The 25,731-nt window shown below is 42.2% G+C and overlaps 2 protein-coding genes across 10 annotated transcripts in view; one reads left to right on the top strand and one right to left on the bottom strand.

Annotated features, from left to right (window-relative positions):
* Positions 1–195: 195 nt before the first annotated feature.
* Positions 196–4,832, top strand: LOC139771896 (uncharacterized). The gene is made up of 6 exons (XM_071705064.1): positions 196–561; positions 716–978; positions 1,132–1,533; positions 1,736–2,321; positions 2,598–3,239; positions 3,702–4,832. Exons 1-6 carry the CDS (start codon positions 221–223, stop codon positions 4,363–4,365), a joined length of 2,898 nt encoding a protein of 965 aa, XP_071561165.1. The 5' UTR covers positions 196–220; the 3' UTR covers positions 4,366–4,832.
* The window catches only part of Atp8a (ATPase phospholipid transporting 8A1), a 31,803-nt gene continuing 10,897 nt past the window's right edge, over positions 4,826–25,731 (bottom strand). For 2 of the 9 annotated variants that reach the window (XM_071704981.1, XM_071704998.1), the window contains exons 2-22: positions 22,535–22,904; positions 15,087–15,322; positions 14,588–14,686; positions 14,386–14,496; positions 14,047–14,294; positions 13,475–13,755; positions 13,115–13,409; positions 12,795–13,021; positions 12,336–12,712; positions 12,116–12,253; positions 11,869–12,021; positions 11,610–11,807; positions 11,436–11,535; positions 11,113–11,357; positions 10,897–11,022; positions 10,656–10,796; positions 10,467–10,585; positions 10,236–10,370; positions 10,049–10,153; positions 7,397–7,494; positions 4,826–6,328 (exon numbers count right to left, since the gene is read on the bottom strand). In XM_071704981.1, coding sequence (XP_071561082.1) covers positions 6,183–6,328; positions 7,397–7,494; positions 10,049–10,153; positions 10,236–10,370; positions 10,467–10,585; positions 10,656–10,796; positions 10,897–11,022; positions 11,113–11,357; positions 11,436–11,535; positions 11,610–11,807; positions 11,869–12,021; positions 12,116–12,253; positions 12,336–12,712; positions 12,795–13,021; positions 13,115–13,409; positions 13,475–13,755; positions 14,047–14,294; positions 14,386–14,496; positions 14,588–14,686; positions 15,087–15,322; positions 22,535–22,904 — 3,948 coding nt within the window. In that variant the 3' untranslated portion in view covers positions 4,826–6,182. Of the gene's footprint in view, positions 6,329–7,396; positions 7,495–8,275; positions 8,308–8,545; positions 9,442–10,048; positions 10,154–10,235; positions 10,371–10,466; positions 10,586–10,655; positions 10,797–10,896; positions 11,023–11,112; positions 11,358–11,435; positions 11,536–11,609; positions 11,808–11,868; positions 12,022–12,115; positions 12,254–12,335; positions 12,713–12,794; positions 13,022–13,114; positions 13,410–13,474; positions 13,756–14,046; positions 14,295–14,385; positions 14,497–14,587; positions 14,687–15,086; positions 15,323–17,398; positions 19,042–22,534; positions 22,905–25,731 lie in introns of those variants that run through there. The other 7 variants (XM_071705024.1, XM_071705043.1, XM_071705050.1 and 4 more) reach the window with 7 other exon arrangements.

The following is a 25,731-nucleotide window of genomic DNA, read 5'->3' on the forward strand; positions in this document are numbered from 1 at the left end:
ACCCTTTATAGAACATCTCTCGAGAAGTTGCCTATAAATAATAACATGCGCATCTTTCCCTGACATTTCGATCGAGGAAGCGTTAATTCAGCGCGGTTAGGCAACTGACAAGTAGACGATTCTTGAGCGCTTTGGAAATCCTCCGTTCGTGCAGAATCTCATAGATGATCCGCGCGGCGCGATACTGTCCCCTTCCTCGCCGCGCGAGAGAAGTTTATCCATGAACGCGTCACGTGGAACGAGGTCGTCCGGTCGGTCGCGGGGTAACAGGATACGCAAGTTATTGCTGTCAGAGTACCGCGAGTTCTCCGAGACGATCCTGGTGGAGTCGCCGTTCGCGGAGACCACGAGAAACGGACGGGGGGTCCGTCAGGTCGCTCTGGGCCTCACGCCAACCAGGCTGATCGTCGCCGCCGACATCCTCCAGACTAATCCCGATTTCTTTTGCCCGCCCGGTATCGACGCCAGTATCGAGAGCTTCGAACTGGTCTCCGTGTATCCCTTAGAATATGTCACGCTCAGCGTGTTCAGGAGGAGACGTCGCAGGACTCTGAAGGCAAGGTATACTCCTTCGACAGACAAAACAAGGGGCATAAACAATATTATAGTCTCCACTTTCTCTTCTCCTCCTTAAACAGAAAATCCGTAGATAAATCTTTAATAAGTCTTTTCTTAGGGATTTTTACACTTGATTTGTCTCACTCATTGCCCTTAGATTCATTAACGGACGAGTTAATTATTACGAGCTCGGCGGCGCGCGGCGCAGGGTTTCTTGGAAGATCTGGTGCGAACAGGTACGAAGATTACTGACCCAAAAGGTGGACGGTAGCTCGTTATCCGAAACAACGGCGGCGAGCTCGTCGAGCAGTAGCGCCCTGTATTTGTTGTCGTCCGAGATCGAAGTCAGGAGTAATCGCGACGCGAAATACAAGAGATCGGTATTCAGGTGGCGATGTAAATTAATTTTTGTTCCTTTACGTTATTCACCCCCATATTTAACGGCTGTATTTATTCAATTGCATTTGATTCACGTAATAATGGCGAATCTGGAGTAAATTTTGAGCGAAAACGGTTTAATTTCCTTGACACTTGTAAATAATGTCACATATTTAAAAAAAAACGAGTACAGAGTATGGAATCATTATGGAGGCGCCGGCGATTATATTATTCCCACGTGGACCGATAAGGACTTGTATCTCGGGCCAGCTTATAATGAATTGATGAACGGCCGTTACACCCCGGTTCCGGTGAGATTCGCCGGTGCCAGCCTAGAGGATCTCAGGTACGAGCTGGAGGATCGCACGCGTTACATCGCTTGCGAGAAATCCTGCCGCAGCTGGCCGTGTCAGACGAGATTTGGTGGTCGGGCAAGATTGCAACGCGCCGACGGTCTCTGCAATGTCCTTTTCGCAAGGAGTCGCAACGCACGTCGTCACGATTACGCGGCAAGTTGCAAAAGTTCGCCTTGCAACGTCTGTCAACTGGATAACAGTGTCGGCATCAATGTTCTTGGAAAGCACAGCCGATGTCACGGTTAGATTTGCAATTCGTAAATCTTCGTTATCTAATTTAGGATACATTTCAAAAATCCAAGTTTCTCTTATTAATAGAAATTTAAAAAATATATAGAATAATAGAGAAAGCGAATAAAAACGATATAATTTATTTATTAAACAAATGAAATATATTACAAACACATTGCATGAACGTCAATAATAAAAAATAAAATATTTAGAGCGCCGAAACATGCTCTTCGAAGAAGATTTCATCGAGCACGTGGAAAAGAAATATGGAAAACGCCAGCAACAATATCGGGAAGGACCAAAGAGATCTTTAGCGTCGAAGATATCGCGTTTCGGCTTTGGGGTGCCGGAGAAATGTAATTCCGAATTGATTTTGGGCCCTTATCGCGGCGATTCGGGCTACGTCGACGTCGTCGATCCTCGCAAGCTGATCGAGAGCGGCGTGACGATCTGGGAGGACAATTGCCGATCCTTGAAGGATAGGAGGCATCCGCGAAGATACGGCTTTTCCTCGGCGGCGCATTTCTTCCACGCGCTCGGCCCGTGGTCCGTACAACCTGGCGAACGGGAGACCGTGCAGACTCTCAGATCACCGAGCGCGGTCAACATCCGCAGGCAACCCTCGGATCCGGAGCTGAGGCTTCCGGTCTCGCGCCGTCAATTGACAGCCAGCGTCTCCTGCGCCGCCTTGACATCCGGCGGATCCAGCATCATTGGCACCGTCACTAGGGGACGAGTGATACTCTTCTGGACGCCAGAATATTGGTACAGGCCTCAGGCAGCGGCAGCTGCCTACAGGTGATATAAAAAGAATATATCTCATCCCGAAAACCATGTATACGCACTTATCTTTTAACTGACAGAAAATCAACTAAAACACGTCAACTTTAGCGAAATTTAAGAATGGAAATTCGTTCGATTTTAATTTAATTTTAATCGTCCGATTTAACGTCCAATTGCATTTTTCATTAAATAATTTGAGAAGAGATCGCTTATCGTTAATTATAAGATGATTTGGACGTAAGCTTGTCGTCTCTTGTTAGCTAATCCCTTACGTAAAGCCTCTTATGACAGAGAGCTGAGGCATCACTTGGCGTCTCTGCAGAACTTCCGACGCGGGAAGGAGAGGCAGACGAGAAGAAAGTTCTTCTGCCGACGAAAGAATCGGCTCTCAGGCGAGGGCTATAATTTCGAGGCTGTAATTACCGGGAAATCCAACAGTCTCTTGGATCGCGTGCTTTCCATCAATGGCGCGCGCAAGACGAGCGGGAAGACGAGCGAGAACGCCGACGTCGACAGGGGCACGGCGCAATTACGGAGATTGTTAAGGATGAATCTTCGCATCACCGTGTGGGACTTGGACAGCACCACCCTCGCCGTGCAACTCACCTCGATCGATCGCGATCTCTTCGTTCGCATCCCCGCGACTGAGATCGAGGCGCTGATCTATCAGAGATCGTCGCGCAACGCGCCGAATCTGGGCGCGTGGATCGCCTTCAGCCACCGGATCGCCTGCCTGACCGTCAGCGAGATCCTCGCGATCAAGCAGCTCGACATGAGGACCAGAATCATGGCGAGATTCATCAACGCCGCCGATAAGTGTCTCGCGCTTGGTAATTTTCAGTCCTGCAGGTCTATCCTGGCCGGTCTGCAGGCTCCGCCGATTTATAGGCTTCGGAGAAGCTGGTCTTACCTCAGGACTCATCACGCCAGCAGGTTTCTCCGTTAATCATTAGAGTCTCGGAAAATAATTCGCCTCGATGTGACTTTTAATTAGCGTAAATTCTTCCTTTCACTGTTAAAGACTTTCATATTAAAGAATATGAAATTTAAACCAATACCAACTTCGAATTAAATAATATTTTGTTATTTTTAACTGCCATATGTGTCGAAATTTATTATTTTAACTTCATTGGTTTAGTTAAATTAACATTATTTCAGTTAAATTAACGACATATTGAGTAGGAGTAGAGCGCGACCTATAGGAATGGTTAAAAATAACTTAAATTTAGTACAATTCGACATTACGAATTTAAGTGTTGAGCTATCCGAATAAATTAATAATAAGCAAAATATATAGAAAGTATTTTCCGATCTTCCGTTTTACGTTCATAATTCTATTTAGTAAATATAGAGAATAAATGTTCCTCTGTACTGACACAATCGTACACATTTTAGGTACGCGGCGATGGAGAGACTGTCCAAGATTTACAAGAGCCCACGTTGTTCAAAGTACCAAAGAGCTTGGGCCGCGGCCAAACGCAATCCACCTTGTATGCCGTATGTTGGTCATTTTCTGATCAAAGTTCTGGGATTAAATGGCCTGAGGGAGATTCAAACGAACTTTGCAAGGAGACAGTCAACAGCGCGAGTCAACGAGGCTTCAGAATTTCTATCTATTAATAATAACTTCAACAATCTTCACTCGGGAGAAGACAAGAATCCGACGGAATCCAAACAATCTTTGGCCAGGCGTATTTTCGCAGCGACACTGGCCAGGATAAAGTTCGCGGCGCGCCAGAACGTCGTCGACGAGACCAAAGGTGACGTCTGGACGTGCAGACAGCGATATCTCGCGCGCAGGTTTTTCCATCGTTGGCGAGTGATCGCGTTGGAATCGCGATTACGTTCGGAGAACGAGAAAAAATTAAAGAACGTGGACTCAAAGAGAAGATGTGTCCTCCATCTCGCAGCCTGGCTGACGGACTGTCAGAGATTCGCGTTGGGCTACAATTTCCCGTTGAACTCGTTCGCGTGTGAGTATCTTTTGAAAGCGCGTTACAGGGAGGACCGTGAGAACTTCTTCATCAGCCTCAAGCTGGAACCGCCTAGGACAACTTGAACTCGATGCGCGCTGGAAGATTTCGATCGTGATTAGTTACATCGTTGGCGATTGTTGTGCGATCGCTGATTTTAATTATCATGCGTTCATTTCGAGAGCAAAAGAGAGCCGCAGTTATCTTATTGTTTCGAGTGCAATAAGGCAGATAAAATATCGATATACTGCGCAAACTGCGCCGATGGTTCATCTAGAAACATTTGTTATAAACATTGTCTTTAAGATAATGATGTACCATTCAGTATTACTTGCATACGATTTATTCAGAAGCACTTTTACTTAGAAAAAGTATCATATCTACACGCGCTTTGTACGATTATTATTGCTATAATAACTTTAATAAAAATAAGTCTTTGGATACTGCCCTGTAAATATTAGGTAACGAGTACTAATTGGTACTTTATATGTTTCTGTATAATTTGTTATAATTTGAGTTATCTGGAAAGGGAAAGGATTAAGACGATTTCTTTATCACCGTTTTATTCCGAACATAGTGTATACAATTGTTATTTTACACATGTTATACGCGTGTATATATAAATATGTATACATATACATATACATATACACACATATATATTCCTTCGCATATTTCTCTAGGAAATTTGTCAGTCGTAAACTTAAAAAAGTGTATGATCGAAAAAGTGAATATCTGAACTGAATGATAAGTATCAGATTCTGACTAGATAACAACGCAATTTCGTGTATGTACAGTAATGAAACGTCTACGTCATCGATTTAAAAGAAAAGATAGAGTAACGTAATATATACATTATAATATCGGACAAGGGAACAGTCTTTTTCTGGCACGGAAATCGAGCGTAATTCTCCATCGATCGTGTCGCGATCGCCGAAGTCCAATCTTCGAAATGTACAAGTTCTCTTTTAAACGTATGTATTATATATATCACATATAATATATAGAGATATTTGCAATTTCAGAAAGATTCCGCTCGAATGCGCCCCCGAGACAATTATCTCGCACGACAAATCTATTTACGTATAAAACAAATATATATATATATATATGTATATATATGTTAACACATTTAAGATTGTAATTGCGACTTGCGCAATTCGCACAATTTTTGTTCCTCGAAAGAAGAAATAGAGCGGCGTCCTGCTCTTACGTTTTACAAGACGCGGTTTTCTTTCTTTCTCTCTCTCTCTCTCTCTCTCTCTCTCTCTCTTTTTTTTCTTAACCATATAGGACTCTGCGCGCGCGACTTTGACGCTAACGCGAAATGCGTTTCCAAATGCATCGCGCGAGCGAGATACAGCCGCGAATACGCCGCTATCCGATACTTCGAAGGTCGAGATCTCTACGTTATATTAGAATAAAATTTCACGGAGTATCAAAATAATTATTCATGCTAATATTAGAGTATTCTGCAAAAGTGGATCAGTAATTTAAAGAGGAATCCTTGCTTCGAACATTAATGTTAACGAGTCATTAATTAGTCGCGTCCGTTACAAATGTACAATTCCCTTTTGCCCGAGCGACAAGTCCGACGAAATAAAATACGTTATAGTGATCAGTCGCGATTGAAAGGCCATACTCGTTAGAATCGTCAGATTCTAACTTAGCGAAACACGATCGATTGAAGGATAGGAATATTTTCTCTCTCTCGAGTCTTCTTCTCGGTCCTTAAGTCTGTCGTCGATCTGATCCCCGATGTCGTTCGTCGTTCTGACGATTCTTTTCTCGTGTCAGTCCCGAGTAAAACGCAGAGCCGCGAAGCTCTCCCTACCGCCACTCAGGCCACTTGGAAGAGTGGCCGGCATCGTCTCGCCGCCCCGCGGCGGCTGTCCCGCTTAAATCACATGCCGCCGGGTTTCGGAAGATTCGTGTCGTAGGCTCTGATCACGTCCGTCTGGGTCACCGAGCCACCCTCCTCTTGCGAGAACGCGAAACCATCTGCATCGCGCAGCATGCGCAATAACAAAGGTCGCAATTCATTAATCTCTGCCGCAAGAACATTCATTAATGAGGCATGCGAGAGGCGTGGGAGAGGTCTGCCTTCCTAATTTCTCTAATTCGCCGCGTCTAGCGATGAGCTAGACTGTCTAGCTGTTCACTTTTATAAATATCAACAAATAAAAATATATGAAGGTTCTCTTAAGAATTAAATTAAATAACAATAAACAAATTTGTGGCAATGAGAGCCAGGCGCGGTAATTAGTGCGCTATATAATTTATTATACTCTAGGACAATCAGATTAGACTAGCGTTTCGACCCTTTAATTCGTCGGGTCATCCTCAGCGCATAAAATTAGTAAATTATAACTTTTTTTCTTTTATAAATTTTCGATTCACACTCTGTGAAGCAGTCTCGCTTCGAGACGAAACGAAACTTGCTGGCGCATCGCTAGACGCGTCCGTAGCAGCCGGGAATTCACGGAATTGCTTCCGTATACAATCCTTAAGATTCGGTAAAGCGCTATTTATAGCAAGAAACAAAAATGTTCTCTAATCTCGGATCGTTCCGCTAATTAAAATCAGCTATATGTACAAGGCGTCCCGGAAGCGTCGCATTGTTATTCGAGATAAGATACCGAGAAACTTTAAGAATGAAAGTGGAAGGACGCGACTTCCGGGACGCTTGGCGCAATGCATCGGCTGCTAAAAAAGAATATAAATTTCAGGTATAGAGGTAAAATACTGTGCATGTGCAAGAGTGTGCAGTTAATTAATCAAATTTATCGAAAAACACGTAGAATTCGTTCGAAATGGTAAATTTAAAACTTAGGACGGCACTCGTCGAGTAAAATAAAGCTTACGAACGGACGAGAAGAACGGAATACCGTGAGAAAGTAAGCGCGTGCTCGTGTAAAGAGTAAAAGTACGAGGGGGAAAAAAAAGACACGTTGGAACACAGTTTACCCCAGTAAGAAAGTAGTTTCGCGAGGGTCATAGAGTCACGGGGGTGGGCGATCGATCCGGAGGACCGATTGGGAGGGACCCGAACCCCGGGCATCGTAAACGGGAAATTTCTCCGGCTGTGTGCGAGTGTCTGTGGAAGAGACAACTTACGTGATAGCTCCACCTCGACACTGACTCTGGAGGCGGCGTTCGAGCGCCTGGTGAAAACGCTTTTAACATTTTTCAGCAACCTCGCCGTCTCGGTCAATCTGCAAAGCCGGGCAAGTCAGCAATGATTTAGAGATTCTCGGCTGGCCGGAGAGAGCTCCCTCGCGTCCATGGACAAAATTAATAATTCTCTCCTTTTTCTGTCTTTTTTTTTTTTGCATAATGTCTAATCTTTCACTGTCTATCTTTCTTTATCGTCGCTTTACAATCTCTCGCCTTCGGGATGTTCTCGGCCGACAGTACTTTTCCAATCTCAACGCGAGCTCCGTTCGAGTTTTTTTTTTTTTTTTTTAATTTCTTTCACACCGACGGATATTACGGATATATTACGGATATAACGTGACAGTAAGTGCGGTGCAGTTACCGTACAGGAATTAAATAAGACGAGAGAATGGGGTGGAAACCAAACGTGGAGATCGTGAGAGGGTGCGTGCAAATTTATTCGCAAAGGGAAAAATCGATACGCCCCTTACGCTCATTAGAAAATTAATTAATTAGACATGCAATGCGCTGTAAAGCCGGGTGTACACGTAATGCGATCGCAAGCTTGAGTAAAATAGTTACAATCACTATCATTAGGAATCGTCGTGAGCTATTATACATCAAGACCTCATGAGAAAAATTGCGTGTTTGCCGTTTTCAAATCGCTGGTGCTCTGTGTCTTGGCCTTTTTTTACCCAGCGCTACATCAAGCGCTACATCAAAACGATCATGCGTTTCTCGTTTAATCGGCAGTGTTCTCGCTTGTTCGTAGTGTGAAAAGAAGAAGGTATAAGTGGGAGCACTTGAGAGAATTGTACTTGCTACTGGGGGAGTACTTACACCTCGCGAGACCGGCGATGGCATGCACAGGCCTGCACGGGATACCACGTAAGAGAACACATCAGAAAAGACCGCATTAACGAACAACAGATCGTTCACAGTGAACATTAGTATAGTAGCTGATACACTATTAATTCTACAAGCTCCTATTACTTTCAAAGATTGGTAGGGTACTTGGACTCTTATAATACTACATCACTCATCCATTTATCATATATATATATATATATATATATAGGTGGGGGTCTGAATATATATATATAACAATAATCTAGCTCCATTGGAATATTTTATGTGCACGTATGTATACAAACTTAAAAAAAATAAGAGATTGATTTGCCGTCAATACTGTACGCAAATGGGGAGATACACATTAATTGATGATAAGTAATGAAGTAAATGAAGGGTGTGTAAAGTAAATCTTTAATTTAAAACAAGGCAGGGTTAATAACAATGATAATGATAACAGAAAATATATCAGATATATATATATATACACAATAGAACCTGCAGCACGGCATCATAACGCATTATTTTTTACACTTCTAGAGAAGAAATAAAAACAATTAAACTAGAAATGAAAGGCGTGCGAGAGATTCTATTGCATATGACATGTTCAATACATATCCGAATTAAATAAATATACAATTAAATTATATTTACAATTAGTAAATAATTATAATTGCATTCTTTGAATATCATACCAAATATAAAAAAATATAAGAAATGTATATATACATTTTAAATTAACATATAATTCAAACAAAAAATATAAATATATTTCTGGACACGCGGACGCTGGACGAATAATTCGCTGCGCATACGTATATAGAAAATAGAGAGTGTCGCTGTATAAAATACAGCGCTTTGTATTGCATTTTGTATTGCACAGGATTCATCACGTTAATCCTAATATTGCACTCGAAAGGAATGTTCGCATATATTAAAACGCTTACATTGGCGCTCTTGGAAGACGGGAGTCTTGGATGTCGGATGGACGGATTATTCAGGAATAGGAGATCTGAAGTGTTGCGGTTGATGCATGCTCGGAACGGTGCGTGAACCACGAGCCACGTGCTACAAACGGAAACACTCTCAGCCTACTGCGTCTTCGCCGCGAACAGATCAAGGTCCAATATCGATTTAACCATTGCTTCGTCGATCTCCTGTCATAATTCATATTTATCTGCTCGATTAGGAGACAACGATATTGGTACTATAAAACGTTTGTCACTTTCAAGCATTCCGATAAACGATTAACACGCAAGCGAGCAGACAAACGGCAGTGTTAGTTTAGGAAAACTGGAGTAAGTTTCCCGTAATTACATTAGATACATTAGATAGATAGTTGTTACATACATGCACCTAAATGTACCAAAAAAATAGAAGATTTTTGTCCACAGTTTTAATCAGACCACTCAGGCAATGTAAATCTGTTTTCAAGTATAAATATTACGCGAAAATGGAGCTAGAACCTAGAAAGCCATGCATAGTTTCGATAAGTCAACATAACAAAATATATATGATTATTGGAATGATTCATGCATCAATAACGGGTATTATATCCTTTTCTGCGATATATGCTAATCCTTTCGAAAGAAATTTATAATAAATCAATACTTTATCTCTCGAACAGCCTAAATTATCCGTAATAATAATAATGCAACCTTTCACTAAGTATTTGAAAAATATTGGAAAGCACCTCTTTTGTTATTTGAAATGTAACGTATTTTCGATGTGTTAGTCTTTAACAAAAGAAATGGAGGCACTTACGAGCTTCTGTAATCCTGATTGTTGAATATATCACCAGGATCAGATTTCTTGATTTCATTCTCTCGGGCTGCTTCTGTTACGGACTTCCAAATAGTATTCCTCACTCTAGATACACGATAGAAACCATCGCCATATAAGTACAAAATATAGATATATCGTCCGAACGCTTAGTAGCATGCATACTTACGCCTTTACTGTGACATCCAGTAGTAATACCGCGGTAGGTATTAATATAAGTCCCAGCCAAAAAACAGGCGAAGAAAATAACATTCTATCATTGCCCAGCATCACAGCGCCGACGTTCAAGACGGGCCAAAAATTACTGCAAGAACAAAAACGCATTAAACGTATTACGTGTTATTTTACGTATTACGTGTTAGGAAGCTTATAACGAGATATTACGTCGAGAGAATCTTACCTATATATTAAAATAAATAAGAACCAGAGTATAATAGATCCCCATGTCGCCAAGTGGGTGACCCATGTCCACGAGTTTATTATTAGACCCGCCTTCGCGCATACCGTTACTACAACATACTGAGAAACCACATGATACGTAGATAATCTCTTTGACAAGATCACAATGTAAAGAATGTATGAGACTTACGGTATAGACAAAGTTTCCTAGTAGAAGATAGCCACCGTCTCTACCGTTCGCCCAAGCTACGTCTTGCTTCAAAGCCATTAGCGGCAGCCAATACAATAGCGACGAATGAATCAGCCCATTTATAATCCATACCCAAAATACCTGTTTGAACATATAGATACATTTAGGAACGTCTCACTTTTTTTAAAGATATACTGTTACATTTTTAAATTTAACATTATTTTTATAGAAACATATTTACTTTAATATTGAAGAATGACTCGCCGTTATTCTTCGTCGCGTACAATCCCGGATGAGCCAAGTGAGTTTCTGCGGAACACACTTTGTCAAAGAGACCCATAGCTAATGGAGGAGCAGCGGTAAAAACCTATAAAAATACACCGAAATTATTGGAAATAGAATTAACTCTATTTTTTTTTCTTAGCAAAATACTATTGTACAGTTTTTAAAAACTTACCACGTTGTAAAGTCCAATTGACCATCTTTCGAAAAGGATCTGTCCGGACCAGCCGGAATAGATGGCAAACCATAATTCGATAACATATAAACAAATATTCTTGTAAAACGAATACAAGATTAATTTACACATTCTGCTATAATTCCAAGAACCGTGAACGAATAACAAACGTTTCAGGAAACGAAACTGTGCGATGGAGTAATCCGAGGCACAGGCCGCTTGAAGACCCTCCACACCCGAGATGCCTGCGAAAAACGGAACGTCGCGATGTTTCAACGATATAAAAATATTCGACGAAAATTGATACGGGCGATAAAACTTACCGACGCCGATGTGAGCTTTTTGTATCATGGCCACATCGTTCGCGCCATCCCCAATCGCAAGTGTCACCGCTTTCTTGTTACTCGTGATTAAGTCAACCACCTAAATGAAAGAAGTCGGAACATTGCGATTGATCGAACATTATGTAAATTCAAACATTAGAATTAAAATGTTACCTCAGCTTTTTGAATCGGCGATACTCTGCAACAGATGACGACTTTGCAAGCTGAACATAATTCCAAGAACTCCATCCTGATGTCGCAAGACAAAGCATAGTCCAACGTACTGCCGTCTATAATCAGGGCTACTTCGTTTTTGCATTTTAAGTCAATCCCAAAATCAAGACAGCGTTGGATGATGACTTCTCTTGTTTTCTGTGAGACGTTTTACGTTAGGTTGACTAAACGCTTAAAACTTCGATAATCACCTACTTACATCCAAAGAAGATTCATTAATAATGTAAAGTGGCATTCCGTGCGTTATCAATTTACACGAGTAACCGATATTTAGGGCGGTTTCCTGCTTATCTCCCGTCAATACCCAGACATGGATATCAGCTTGTATAAAAGCCTGTATCGTTTCTGGAACCTAAAATTATGCGATATTGAAAGAAATGTAATAAGTAATAAGTAATAAGTTTCATTGACGTTTAGCTATTTAATTAGTTAATAATATTCTATACTTGATCTTGTAGTTGATCTTCAATTGCAGTTGCCCCTAATAACGTGAGTTTACTCTCAATAAAATTCGCAGCTTGATCCAACATAGTTTCGCGATTCCTAACACTGATCGACGCTTTATGATACGATTCGCGCCACCACTGTGAAAAGTTATCGAAAGTTATAATATTCAATACTACAATTTATTAAATTCACTCTTCCAAAACAAGATAGAATACACACCTGATAAACATTTTCGGGTATTTCCGCGGAGGCGAAACAAAGCGTTCGCAATCCGTCCGTGGCGAAAGCTTCCAATTGCTCTAGGGTCGTCTCACGAAAATCATCCGCGGGTTCTAAATCAAGATCGCTAGTTTCTAAAGAAGCCAACATCAATCTTTCGTAAATAGCCGAGTCTGCGCCTTTGCAAAAAATTTTAATCTTTCCCTCGGGCGTTTTCACGATCACCGACATACGCTTCCTGGCCGAGGTGAATTCTATAACGTTTAGGATTTCGTATCGCTGCGTTTCGCCTAGAGCCTTGATTTCCACGTAGCTGGGCGTTCGCATGTCGAACACGTAGTTAAATTTACGTGCCCCATCTACCAGCGCTCTTTCATCTAACATAAAGAAGAAAGTATGGTAAAGTAACTCGTTAAACGCCGTATTGTGCTAGCAAGAATATTCGCAGACGATTTTTACCAGGAGACGCAGCGTGATAGATTATGGAATCGTCTATTTTTTCGGGAATAACCGTGTGGCAAACTGATAACATGACCATAAACTCGTGAAGTATGGCCGCGTGCTCCGCTTTCTTCTTGTCGATAGGATTCGAGGGGTCCCGCACGGCTCTTCCTTCCAAAATATCCTTAATTAAATCGCAATTGCTGTCACTCGTACCTTCGTGGCCGTTCGAAGGATTTGGCAAACTATAAAATGTTTACATTCGGGAAAATGAGTATTTGAATTGTCAGTTTCTACAGTAGAGAAAAAAAAAGATATGCCGTTGGCATGGAACTTACTCATACAATCTTCCGCCGACTGAACACCGCTTAAACTCCATGACGTTCTTCGTAAGGGTGCCGGTTTTATCCGTGAATATGTACTTAACTATCCCGAGTTCCTCGTTCAGGTTACTCGTACGAGCCATCGCCGGAGTGTTCGTCTCCGGGTGATACATTTCTATGTCCATGTTAATAAACGTAGCCTGAACGAATCTCACTACCTCGAGCGTCACTTGCAGCGATATCGGTATTAAATTATTGAAGAGAATAATAAACGTCAGTAGATTGAAAGCGAAGTTCTTAGTCATTTCCTCTGCAATGAGAAGAAGAACGAAGCTCGAACATCCTCGAGAGTGCCCGCGTGTGCCACGTATTTACCTTGCAATCCCAGGTACCAGAGGCCTTTTTTGTTGGCGTTCGTCCACACGGCGTTGAATATCGCGGAAAGAATGCACAACAGAAGAAGTATGAAAAATAGCATCAGTGTCTGCGTGTTGATCAACCGATCCAGGGTGGATCGCTTCAACGGCGCTGTCGCGGTATTATTCTGCATGAGTTTCGTATCGTGTCCCGTGTATATGACTACACCGAACACCCACCGTGTGTTCCGCAACATCGCGCCACGGAGTAACAATTGATCGGGCCCTAAAGCTACACTCCTGTGAAAGAACAACGCTTGTAACATAACGACGCATTAACTGTCGCACGATATAAAAATGATAAGATTTTAACAAATGCCAAAACGTTTTTATTAATAAAAATACGATACATAATAAATATAATAGAAGCTTCATAAATTACCAGAGAACGAATTGATACAAAGAATAAAATGATATGGGAGAGAATTTATCTTTTATATTAATTGGAATTAAATAACGACGGATTGGCGCAAGCAAAGCGTGCAGAGAAAAGAAATGTACTTTATGGTAATGGTATATTTGTGGTCTTACTGTTTATTGGTCTCCCGTAGGACTCCGTGAAACTCGTATAAATGCCTGTTGGGCGGCTCGCATTGAATGTTTGCGTGAAAATTCATTAATTCCGCAGTATCTAAGAGATTGGCAGTGTCGGAATGGGCCTGTCGGATCTTGAGATTCGTCTCGCCGTCCAGGTTGGCGGTCTCTATGAAGGACATACCCTGTGGTTCCGACGACGACAACATAATCAAGTCAGCGGGGAAGAAAGTGTTGTTGTGAACCTATGCATATTAAAAAGGGCGACTCTAGCGAAGGGACGTATTCGACGATTAATTATCATCACATGAATGATCTTGGTGAAAACAGGCAAACCTTAACCACATCGCCGACGGCTATGGCGCGCCACTGTATCCACTGCCAGCGCCCTTCCCTCAGCACCTCCACCTCTCTCATGTTTGTTTCATCGTCCGCTCTGTGCCTCTTCTAAAAATTGACAAATACCTCTCATTGAGCTACGGGTCATAATAACGAAAAATATATAACAAATATATAAAATTATAACGAATATACGTACAACGTCCTCGACTATCTCTTTCAAAGCGGACACGCTGAGGATGAAAATCAGTGGAACCAATGTTGTCCAGCGTCCTGTCGGAGATACGTCTGGTATTTGCTAAAATTTAAATCAGGAAGAATGTTAAACGCCGTTGACAGTACTGAACACAGCCAGGAATTCAACGAGAATACATCAAACGGATTATTCTTTAATTTAACGCTAGAACAGCCAACGTTATTTTGATATATGTAGACATTTTACATACAGAACTTCGAAATTAGAGTTGATGGAAAATAAATTGGTATATATCATAATTTTTTTATCTTGACAAAAGTCAACATAAATTTCAACAAAAGCACCTTAATAATTTTTGTAATTTAAAATAAGAAATTTGAAATCTGTTATTTTCGGGGTTGGTTGTTCTAGCATTAAATCTGCTTTAGAAGCATCTATGAAAAAGAATCGTTGAAGAATTTATCCCGTTATATCCGTAATAATTCTGCGTGCAACACTCTACCTGCATGAGTGCGATGAACAGGAAGAAGCAGTTACTGTAGCGGCGGAATTGTTCGAACAGGAACAGGGGTACGAACGACAGAAATGAATACTTGGCGGTAGTAACGTGATTGTTTTTGTATTTCGCCGGCTGATGAGGGGCATTGACGAAAATGACCCTCTCTTCGCCGTCATTCTGTTGCCCGGCTGGCTGATCGTCGTCCTGTGAGCCACCATTTTCCGCCCTTATCGGGCCAACTGCAACACAGGAAAAAATCCAATTCAATACATGTCGTTTGCGCATGTACAAATACGAAATTTTTATAATCTCGAGCTAAGCCTCTTGTAGATTTCGATTTTCCTTCTTCATTTAAATTCGGAGTCGCGATCAATAATTAATTAACCCGCTACAGCGCCACGTGTCTCGTAGTCATATATATCCATGTATCTATATTTTCCAAGTCTCAATTTAATCAATAATTTATTGGAATATTTAACTTAATGAATAATTATCCAAGTGAAATATTCAATTTGATGAATAATTTAATCAAACATTCTCAATTTTCATTTTGTAATTTCTTTCCGTGAGCAAGAAAGATTTCTTACAGGAAATTATTACTAGTTCAACTTATCTCGGAAAGGAATCGACAGTTTTACATTTCCCGCAGGCACCCCCCCTTCCCCCCGCGAAACGATCGCGTCTCTAGACCCTCTAGAACCGCATTTCTCCACTCGTCAGATACAGAAGTATACCCTCGGCCGAAGGGAAGGTTAATGTAAAGAATAAAGTCACGCTACTTTATCGGAGATTCCAATCGTACGAGCGTTATTATATGCCCGAGATATAAATGACATTCGTATCGTGCTCGGATATTTCTTCTATAGCCGTCCTGCCGCGGGGCCGTGTAACGTTCCGGCCTACGAGCGATTGGACTGACAGTTGTGCCGCGACACGAACAATTCGCAACAAATGACCGCTATTAAAGTATCATACGTAAACTCGGTAAACTTGAAAGATAAACAATACGGCCGTGAAAATCGCGGTGTGTATTCCTGGCCGATGCGCGCCGCGAGCGCGATTTACGCAAGAGGCTTCAGTTTATCGTCGTGCATGCGTAATTTGCAAATAAATAAAGCAGTTATATATAGCTATATATAGCAAACATCTAAAGTCAGTATTGCACCTATCGCTTATCGCGAGAGACGCAATACTGACTTTAGACGTTTGCTATATACAGCTGTATATAACTGCTTTATTTATTTTTCCTCGACGTCGGACAAGTAGGAAGAACTAAAATCACAATCAAATACATCTTGAGTTAACATTATCAGAATATTATTTATTTTTCCTCGACGTCGGATAAGTAGGAAGAACTAAATCAGCAATCGTCAATCAAATACATCTTGGGTTAACATTGTCAGATATATTTTGATTTTATTAACAGAGAAGCTCTGTGTATTTTGTACATTTAAGCGAACCATCTACAACTGAAGTCTGTATATTTTAATTAGCACGATATTTCGTGCACTTTACGTCAACAATTTAGAGCAATGCTGTAAACGATGAAAATACATCGCGTTATATACACGGAATTGAAAAAGTATGACGTAGATTTTATTGCTATCGTAGAATAGACTTTCTCTCTCTCTCTCTCACAATTTTAGAACACTTGCCGCGCCGACTCGGGAATAGCAGCTACGTCAGTGGAATAAAAGATAAGCGGTTACAACAGAAAAGAGAGATAAGCGTGCATAATTAATAATCCAACGGGAACTTTTAGCTACGACGTAACTTAGTGTTCAGAAAGACTTGGACGTTCGCAAACTCAGGCGACTTATTACAATTAATTCCTAATAATGTACATTATTTTATACAAAAATATTACATAAATTATATATTAAATATTAGAAAGTATACCTATATAATAATTCGATGATAATGCTACGTATTACAAATACATTTACAACCGGATACGTTCTTGAATCAAAATAAGAAATAATCTTTATCGAAAATTCTTGGCTCGAGAAATAACGGCGCCACTATATTGTTGGCCTTGCATTACGGAGATAACGCGAGTGTTAAACTGAAATCCCGCGTGAAAATTGTTGGAAAATTCTCCGAAAGCGTATAAAGAAGGGACCTTCCCCGATAAGCGTTGCCAAAGCATTGTTAAATCGTTACGAATTCACCAGGTGGAAATCACCCAGTGAACGATCGTTCGCGTAGTTCCACGTGGTAACGACGGGCATTCCCGTGATCTTTAACTATTTAGCTTCGATCGACTCCTCCCCCGCGCGCGCTCCTCCTCGACGACGACGACGACGACGACTTACGGGTCTGGGCGTGCAGGTAAAGGTGCACCCGGGACCTGAGTTCGTTGAACCACTGCACCAGCTTCGTGACGGCGACTTCCATGACCGTCACGCGTATTTTAAGACGTTTTCGCCGGATCTCTCTCTATCTCGATTTCTCTCTTCCCTTCCGGCGCACACACACACGCACACGTATTTGACGTTTCTCACATGTCTGCACGCGCGCTACGCCCTTGCCGATTCATGTTCGGCCTCCGTAGTATACGAACGTCTCCCTCTCTCTCTCTCTCTCTCTTATTCTTTCTCTCTCACGCGTGCGGCACCCGAATCGGAGCCCGTGGCGCGGCCGGATCGGAGCAAGAGCAGCGGCGTCGCCGCATCGGGGAAAACGTCAACGGCACGAGGAAGGCGCCGACGACCGGGGAAACGACGTCGGCTCCGGCGGCGCGGCTCGGATCGCCTGTAAAGCCCCCGGATGAATAATTCTCCCCCTTTAATTGCATCGATCGTCGCGCGCGACGTGCCGCGCAACGACGTCGGTGCGCGTCGCGTTTGCTTCCATTCGGGGAGGAGAGCGAACGGACGGACGGACGGACGTCCGCGACGCCGCGGCGCCGTCGCCGCGCCTCCACCTGTCGCGGTTAGCTTTTGAGGTTATGTCGAGGCGAGCTCGAAGAAACGGTCTCCCGCCGGATGAATCGGCCGGCTTATCGCGACGCGCGATTATCCGCGGTTACTCGCAAACGTTTCGGACGAACGTTTGACGAACGCTCGGCGAACGGACGACTCGCGCGGATGACGCGAAGGAAAGTCCGCACTCCGCACCGATGCACTGTCATCGCGATGCGTCGCGCGTTGCATCGCACATTGCACATCGCACCGACGCGCGACGCGCCGACGACGACGTCGCCGTCACGTGCTCCGCGACGTATCTTATACAGGGTGTCCGTGCGTATTTTATCGGTCTTCCCGAAACTTGGTCCGCGGTACTTTGACAAACATATAAATATTTATAATAATAAGATAATTGTACGCTGTTATTAATTAAATACTAAAGGATAAAACTTAAACCATAATACCCTGAGTTAAGTAGCATTTTGTTATTTTTTAACTACTACGTGTTGAAATTTATTATTTTAACTCCATTATTGGTTTGGTTAAATTATCATTGTTTTAGTTAAATTAACGACATATTTTGAGTAGAATCAGTGACGATTTATAGGAATGTTAAAAATGACTCGAATTGAGTATAATTTGACCCTACGAATTTAACAGTATAAATTATTATAAATTACAATAAAATTGTATAAAAAAATTTATAATAAGTGCTACTTCGTCAAGGAAAGTTTCATCTCATCCGGATGAAGCTGCTCGAAGAAGCTGGCTCGACGTTAAACGCGACAGCAACGGGACACCCTGTGTATAAGTACGTGTGTAGCGTGACGTTTAGCTTTGACAAGTTTGACTGCCAAGTCATTTACGGCAAGTGTTCGGTACGTCTGATGTGAAGGATCGACGATGCACACGGGAGATAAGTAAATGAGGGTCGTCGCAGGGACGGCGGCAGCGCGACGCGACGGTATTTAATTACGCGACGGATTATCGATTTCCCGACCGCTCGCTCGCGCGCGACCCGTCAAAAACTCGGCGACGCACTACGCCACGCCGCCGGAGTATGTTTTTCTCAGACCGGGGAGATAACGATTACGTAATGCTGTTACGCGATAGTGGGCGGTCGCGTAATCCCGCGCGTTATTACACGTCCTCCGTCTCCTCCGCTCGCACGCGAAACGTTCGCGCTCGTTTGTCGAACGATCGCCGTGCTAAAACGACGCGATTAGCATTTCCGTCGCGCACCACTTCACCTCCCCCCAGCTTCGCAGGCCCGCGCCGCGGGTTTATGGCATGTATACTGGAATATATGCGAAAACTGGATCTACGAGGAATATAAAAAGAAACGTCTCAATGCGAACTACATTCTCCTGAGAATGAATTTCAAGCATATTAATCTTCTCTTTTATTATATCTCTTCTCTTTCAATTGCAAATCCGAAATGCGAGCCATATGTTGGTCGGCTCGGGACCAACTCACGGAATTATTCGATCCACTATCAAAATGCAGTGACGTCTCGCTTGATGCATCGCGGCAATTAGAACATTAGCAAAATAAATTGAGATGATAAATTATACACTGCTGAATAAAAGGATGAAATTTAAACCGATACCTTGAGCTAAAAATAACATTTTGTAACCATGTGTGTTAAAATTTGTTATTTTAACACACAAACCAGTATTATTTTAATTCAATTAATTTTCTTAAATTAACATTGTTTTAGTTAAATTAACAATATTTTTTTAATAGAAGCAGTAAAAAACAACCTATAGGAATGGATAAAAATGACTCAAATTGACACACATGGTAGTTAAAAATAACAGTGTTATTCAACTCAAGGTACTGATTTAAATTTCATTCTTTAATATTTAACAATTACAATGCGTCGAAACGCAGACCGTATGTTGGCCGGCTCGGGGTCAGATATATCGTGGAAACCATTATCAAAATTATGACATCTCGTTTGATCGGAGCTCGATCATAGCAGTACGTTAACGAGTAAAATTAAAATAATAATATGCTTGTAACTTGTTAGTATTATATAAAAAAGAAGACGATGAAACACGCATCTTGGGTCTTCTATATTAAAAAGAGATTTAGTAAGAGAACATTGAAGTTCGAGATTAATTAAAAGAATCTTTTTTATTCCCTGTAGATTGAGTTACTGAAAATTTTATAGCAATACCATAAATACACGGGTTCCATAAAACTGAAAAAAGTGTGTCACACCGGCAGGGAATGCGGGGAATCAGAATTATTTGTAAAACGAACATTTCGTTCGCGTTCGATTCTGCCGAAGCCTACTCTGTTAAATTCGTATAGCGTCAAATTATACTTAATTTAAGTTATTTTTAATTATTCCCACAAGTCGCCACTACAATTTAACTAAACCAATGGGGTTAAAATAACATTGTTTTGCGTTAAAATAGTAAATTTCGACGCACGTGGTAATTAAAAATAAAATGTTATTTAACTTAAAGAGTATTGATTCAAATTTCATCCTTTAATATTTAACAGTGCTACGAGATAAATTCTATTCTGCAGAGATCGCCGGATTTAATTGATCTTCACGTAACTATCTGCTCCACTCGAAATACCGACCTTCGCAAATCAGCTTCGCGTATAGCTCAGCAAATAAATATCGAGTCAATCGCCCATTCTACGGATGCGATCTCTCTTTTCTATGACAGACAGCAGCGTCCCGTTTCTCTCAATGATACATCGCTTACAGGAATTTACACGGAAACTCCCGAAATCTCTCTACATTTACTCCAATCCGGAAAGACAGATCGCGATGCCAAAATCCTAGACGAATCGGCACGTCTCATCCGGCGATCGATCGAACGAGCTCTCTGGAGAAGAGCCAGCGCATCCGGCCGCCCGGCGATCGATCCTTCGCACCTTTTCCCCGAAACGGACACGGGGAAATTTTTTCCCACGCACGCACTCGCCTCACGTATACACGGTTTTCCGACGCGACACGGAGCGCGGCACGGATACCGCGGTCCGCTCTCGCCCGAGTCGGGATAACGATCGTCCGAAACAAGTGCGTCTACGTCATCGGGCGCGCGTCGGAAGGAGCTTCCTCCCTCGCCACACCCCTGCCGCGCCGAACAACAACGACGAAGACGACACGGTCGTCGGCGCTCACGTGCACGCGCGTCGTTAACGCGCACACGCGCGTCACCCCGGCATCGATCGCGTCGCCGGGAAATCCGCGTCGTGCGGCGGCACCCGGGAAGCACGCACCGCCGCGCCCGCGCCGCGGCGACACCGCGGCGCCCTCGGGATTCGCACGCGCGCGATCGCGAGATTTTTTTCTTAATTCTTGGCACGCGTTCAATGTCGGGACACCATCGGCGATGCTGTCGGAACGACCGTGACACATTTTCCGCGAGCGCGACGCGACGCAATCCCGCTACACCCCGAGTCGCACCCCGAGTCCCGAGAACGGGAACATCCCCCCGTCCCCGCGACTGCAAAGATTTTGCAAAAGCGCGTTTTCCAATCGTGGATGGTGTACGCGATTCGGGATAGATTTCCAAAATCCGCGAGGATATGCGGAAAAGGAAGTTGGGTCCCCTCGAGAGATTCGGACCTCGCCCAGGATCGAGTAACTCTCGTGACGCTCTTTATCATTTAATTATTTTTGCACGAGGCTCGCGCCTGCGGCCGATGCGGCACTGCTCCCGAGGGGTGGCGAATCGGTCCCAGACGAATGCGTCAACCGCGTTCACGTGCTACACCGTAAAAACGCATGCGCCCATTGACGGCAACAAGTTGGTGTCAGCACCGACCGTACCCCGGAACGCAAACGGCTGTCGCTTCCCCGGAGGAAGTGTGCAGAAGCGTGCGATGGCGTGACGACTGTATAAACGGCATCGATAGGCCAAGGACAAACCGGCGATGCCGCCAGCAGGGTGGTTTCCTCCACCTTCGACCATTTAAACGAGGGACATTCGGCGACCCTTATCGCGAGCTCCATCACTGGAGCTTTATTTCGAAACATTTTTAGATAGCGTGGATTAGATTAAGTACTCCAGATAGAAATCTCTAGGTTGATGCTAATTCTTTAAATTGTAGGGTCCCGAGAATGTTAGCGAAAAATCTCGAGGGCACTGATTGCCAGTATTAGCTACCGACTGCAGACATCAGTAGCGGAACTTCACTTGCCGTTCACTTTAAAGCAAACTTCACTTGAACAGTAGTTCGATTAGGGATTGTCTATGTGCACTGTTAAATCTGTAATGTCAAATTATAGGTACTTAATTTGAGTCATTTTTAACCATTCTTATAGGCGACTTATAGGTCGCCACTACTCCTGCTCAATATGTCGTAATTTAACTAAACCAATAAAATTGAAATAAATATAAGTTTTGGTGTTAAAATAATATTGTAAATTTCAACACACATGGTAGAATAAATAACAAAACGTTATTTAACTCAAGGTATTGGTTTAAATATGTTAAATTTCATCCTTTAACATTTAACAATGTAGGGCGTACCAATTAAAAATATTATTAATTCACGAATTAATTTACTCACCATCGGAATCCGGCGAGCCGGTCTCCTGGAGCTCGATGTGCTCCCGCGCTCTCCGTCTGCTGCTGCGTCTGACGGGGTCCAGACGGAAACCGATATTGTCGACATTGTCGATATCCCCGAGATCGATGGGACTGCCGACGATGAAGGGCCCGGTGGATTCCTGTTGTGCGCCGTCGTTCGCCCGGTTGACCGCCGGTGACGCGTTGCCGCTGTTGCCGTTGCCGCCGTTGTTGTTGCCGCTGCCGTTGTGCAGGGGTGTGCCGTCCATATGGGGTATGGAAGAGAGGTCCGGCGGGGTGAACGGCCGCAACGGCTCAGGACTGGGAACCCGGGGGTTCCTCCTGGCTGGTTGCATTGACTGTGCCGGCGCCTGCAATAAAATCGACGACGCGATCGATTTACTCTCGTGACCTTTCACCTCGCCGATGCGAGAATACGTGATATGTAACTAGTGGTCGAGGCGGCAGTCGATTCGTACCGATTTCGATGGTAGAAAAGAAACGACGCGAATGAAAAAAAAAAAACTGACGCTGAATCCATTTCGAAGACTCGTCCTTATGAATTGCTTTAGTTCCTTAACCGGTGGTTAATCGATTTTCATATATACATTTACTCTAATATTTATCCTATTAGTTATCCTAATATTGCTCGCATATTTTCCGAGGTGTTTACAAACCCGTTACAATGCAATCGAAGACTTGGATCGCGCCTAATTAAAGACGCAATGACGGCATTGCTTCGCAGTGATACACATATTGCGTATCACGCGAAAATCGTAACCGTATACAGGCAACAATGGTACGTATCTAGGCTATCCGACGACCCTGAAAAGAATCGTACTCGCCGATCTCTCACGACGTAAATACGTCACGGTTCATTCACCCGCGATTGTCTCGTTGTACGCGTCACGTACGACGTCGTATAAGTTGCCTTCCAAGAAACTCCGCTCCGGCAAGGTAAAACTGACTGAGCCTTGGTGACCTGATTTATTCGTTTCCCTGAATTAGTCGGAATTGGCGAGGCTCCGAGCGAAATTGTTGAGTCACGCAGTCGGACAAAAAGTCTATAAATATTCGAGTTCTTTTGACATAACTCCGATAATTCTGATTTCTATAGACTATAGGACATCAAGCGAGCGTTAATTCTTCTGGTTGAGACATCTTCTATTTTTGGATTGGGAATTTCCAAGATGTTTATACTCTCATTTTCGACGTGTCTTCTTCGCTTGACAGAACGAATTTGGAATGAAATAAATTGGAATGTCTTTTAGAATGTTTTATATGTTCGCTTGAATATATAGAGACTCTAAAATATATAGAGAGAATATATAGAGAAAAATATATAGAGAATATATAAAGACTCCATAAATATATTATAAAATATTATAATATTATAAAAAGAAAAATATTAGACTTTCAGAATATTCAATTGCGAAATAAAAGTAGAGTTGAACCAACACTGTGCCGTTTAACTTGCGATGTTCATCGCATTAGTTTTTAACAACTTTATTTGTTTTGACTTAAGCAATAAACGCGGAGATAGGTTGAGTATTGGGTTTGCCGTAGAATTACAGTTGACAATACGAGTGACACATGACGTCGATGACTCATATCCGATGGTAAACTCGACTATAATATTGCGCGCCCGCATTGGATGAGGCCGCATTGATGCAGATAACTTATGAGGGTATACAAATATATGCATATTTAATTTCTGTAACCCTGCGAGAATGTAAACCGATCGTTCTAACGGGACGCAGCTCATACGAAGTATCTTTAACGGTGAATGAGTAACAAGTATCTATTAATTAAGGTGACCTCGCATTAAGGGGGTCTCGTTAATGAATCCGTAAGACAAGTGACGTATCCTCTTCAAGAACGCGAGCTTGCTTTTCAATGACGAACAAGGCACATTCAGACCAAGCGAGTGAGCGCGAACAAACACGAACGAATAGCTTCGCGAGGTTACGCATCGAAGCAAGTTGTTCGTATTCGTTCGCGATCGTTTACTCGAATCCGGAAATGTTAATCGCGCGTACGTTTCCGCGTATATATATATATATATATATATATATATATATATATATATTTTTTTTTCATAATAATGATGACGAAATCGAACGAATCTTCGGATATGGAAAATGTTACGTAAAGCTCGTTCTGCCGCGACGGAGGTACACTTCGTACGCAACTTTACGTGTGTTGAAATTGAAAAAACGACACCGGAGGTCACGTATCGCATGTGTCACGCACGTGCGTCTCTTCCGCGCAACCGCTGATCGCATTAAATACACGGCATCAAACGAATCGACGCTCATCGACCGACATATGTGCGTGAAGAATAAAAATGGAAGACATCAGGCAGCGAAAAAGCAAAGTTGACAAATACTATGGCCGGTATTCATAGTCGGTTCTTATTTCAAGACCGACTTAAGTAATACCTTAGATGGCTTACAGATGCTAATACGGCTCTGTGATTGGTTAATGACATCTTAAGATTGTACTTAAGACGGTCTTAAATATAAGAACGCAGTAAAAAATCGTTTGTACATAGCGGTCCGTAGGTTAAAATTTTCTTGTGTTGCCAACATTTGATTATTATTTCAATGTAAAATTAACATACAACAGCTATGTTATTATTTTCTTAACATTTCCATGTGTTACATTTATGTCAACGTGATAACTTAACACTTTATATATGTCATTTAGAAATTAAATATTATTTTGAGTTCTTTTGACACAATTACTTTAAAAAATCAACACGTCTTAAAGTTATTTTAACACATAAACAAAAGTTTAAGTAAATTTTCAAATAATCGTAAACTTTCACACAAAATAATTAAATTTACTAAAATTAAATGTTTCTATTACACACAATTCAAGTGAAATCTGTAAAATAATTAATATCATGTGTTAATATAACTTGAAAAATAAAGTCGAAAGAACAAATGTAAATGTAAAGTATAATGTCAATTAATTAACATTTCTAATTTGTCAACAGGTAACACACGATGAATGAGTCATTTTAACTTAAAATTTAGAGTGGACTTTCTGGGACATGTAAAAAATGTTAAAATTACGTTTTATTTTTTACTGTGTTAACCGACTACGAATATTGGCTCATGTTTCTCTGCTGACGAGCCGGTCGCTTCGCGAGATTACAATTACTCGTTTCGCTGATGCGCGTGAGAAGCATGA

The sequence above is a fragment of the Temnothorax nylanderi genome, unplaced genomic scaffold (genome assembly GCF_030848795.1).
Source record: "Temnothorax nylanderi isolate EJ_2023f unplaced genomic scaffold, tnyl_v1.0 TNYL_tig0003_pilon, whole genome shotgun sequence".
Taxonomy (NCBI): Eukaryota; Metazoa; Arthropoda; class Insecta; order Hymenoptera; family Formicidae; genus Temnothorax; species Temnothorax nylanderi.

Coding starts and splice junctions, on each gene's coding strand:
- LOC139771896 (XM_071705064.1), top strand. CDS start 221: ATGAACGCGTCACGTGGAACGAGGTCGTCCGGTCGGTCGCGGGGTAAC. Junction 562..715: donor CGCAGGACTCTGAAGGCAAG/GTATACTCCTTC, acceptor CATTGCCCTTAG/ATTCATTAACGGACGAGTTA. Junction 2,322..2,597: donor GCAGCGGCAGCTGCCTACAG/GTGATATAAAAA, acceptor CTCTTATGACAG/AGAGCTGAGGCATCACTTGG.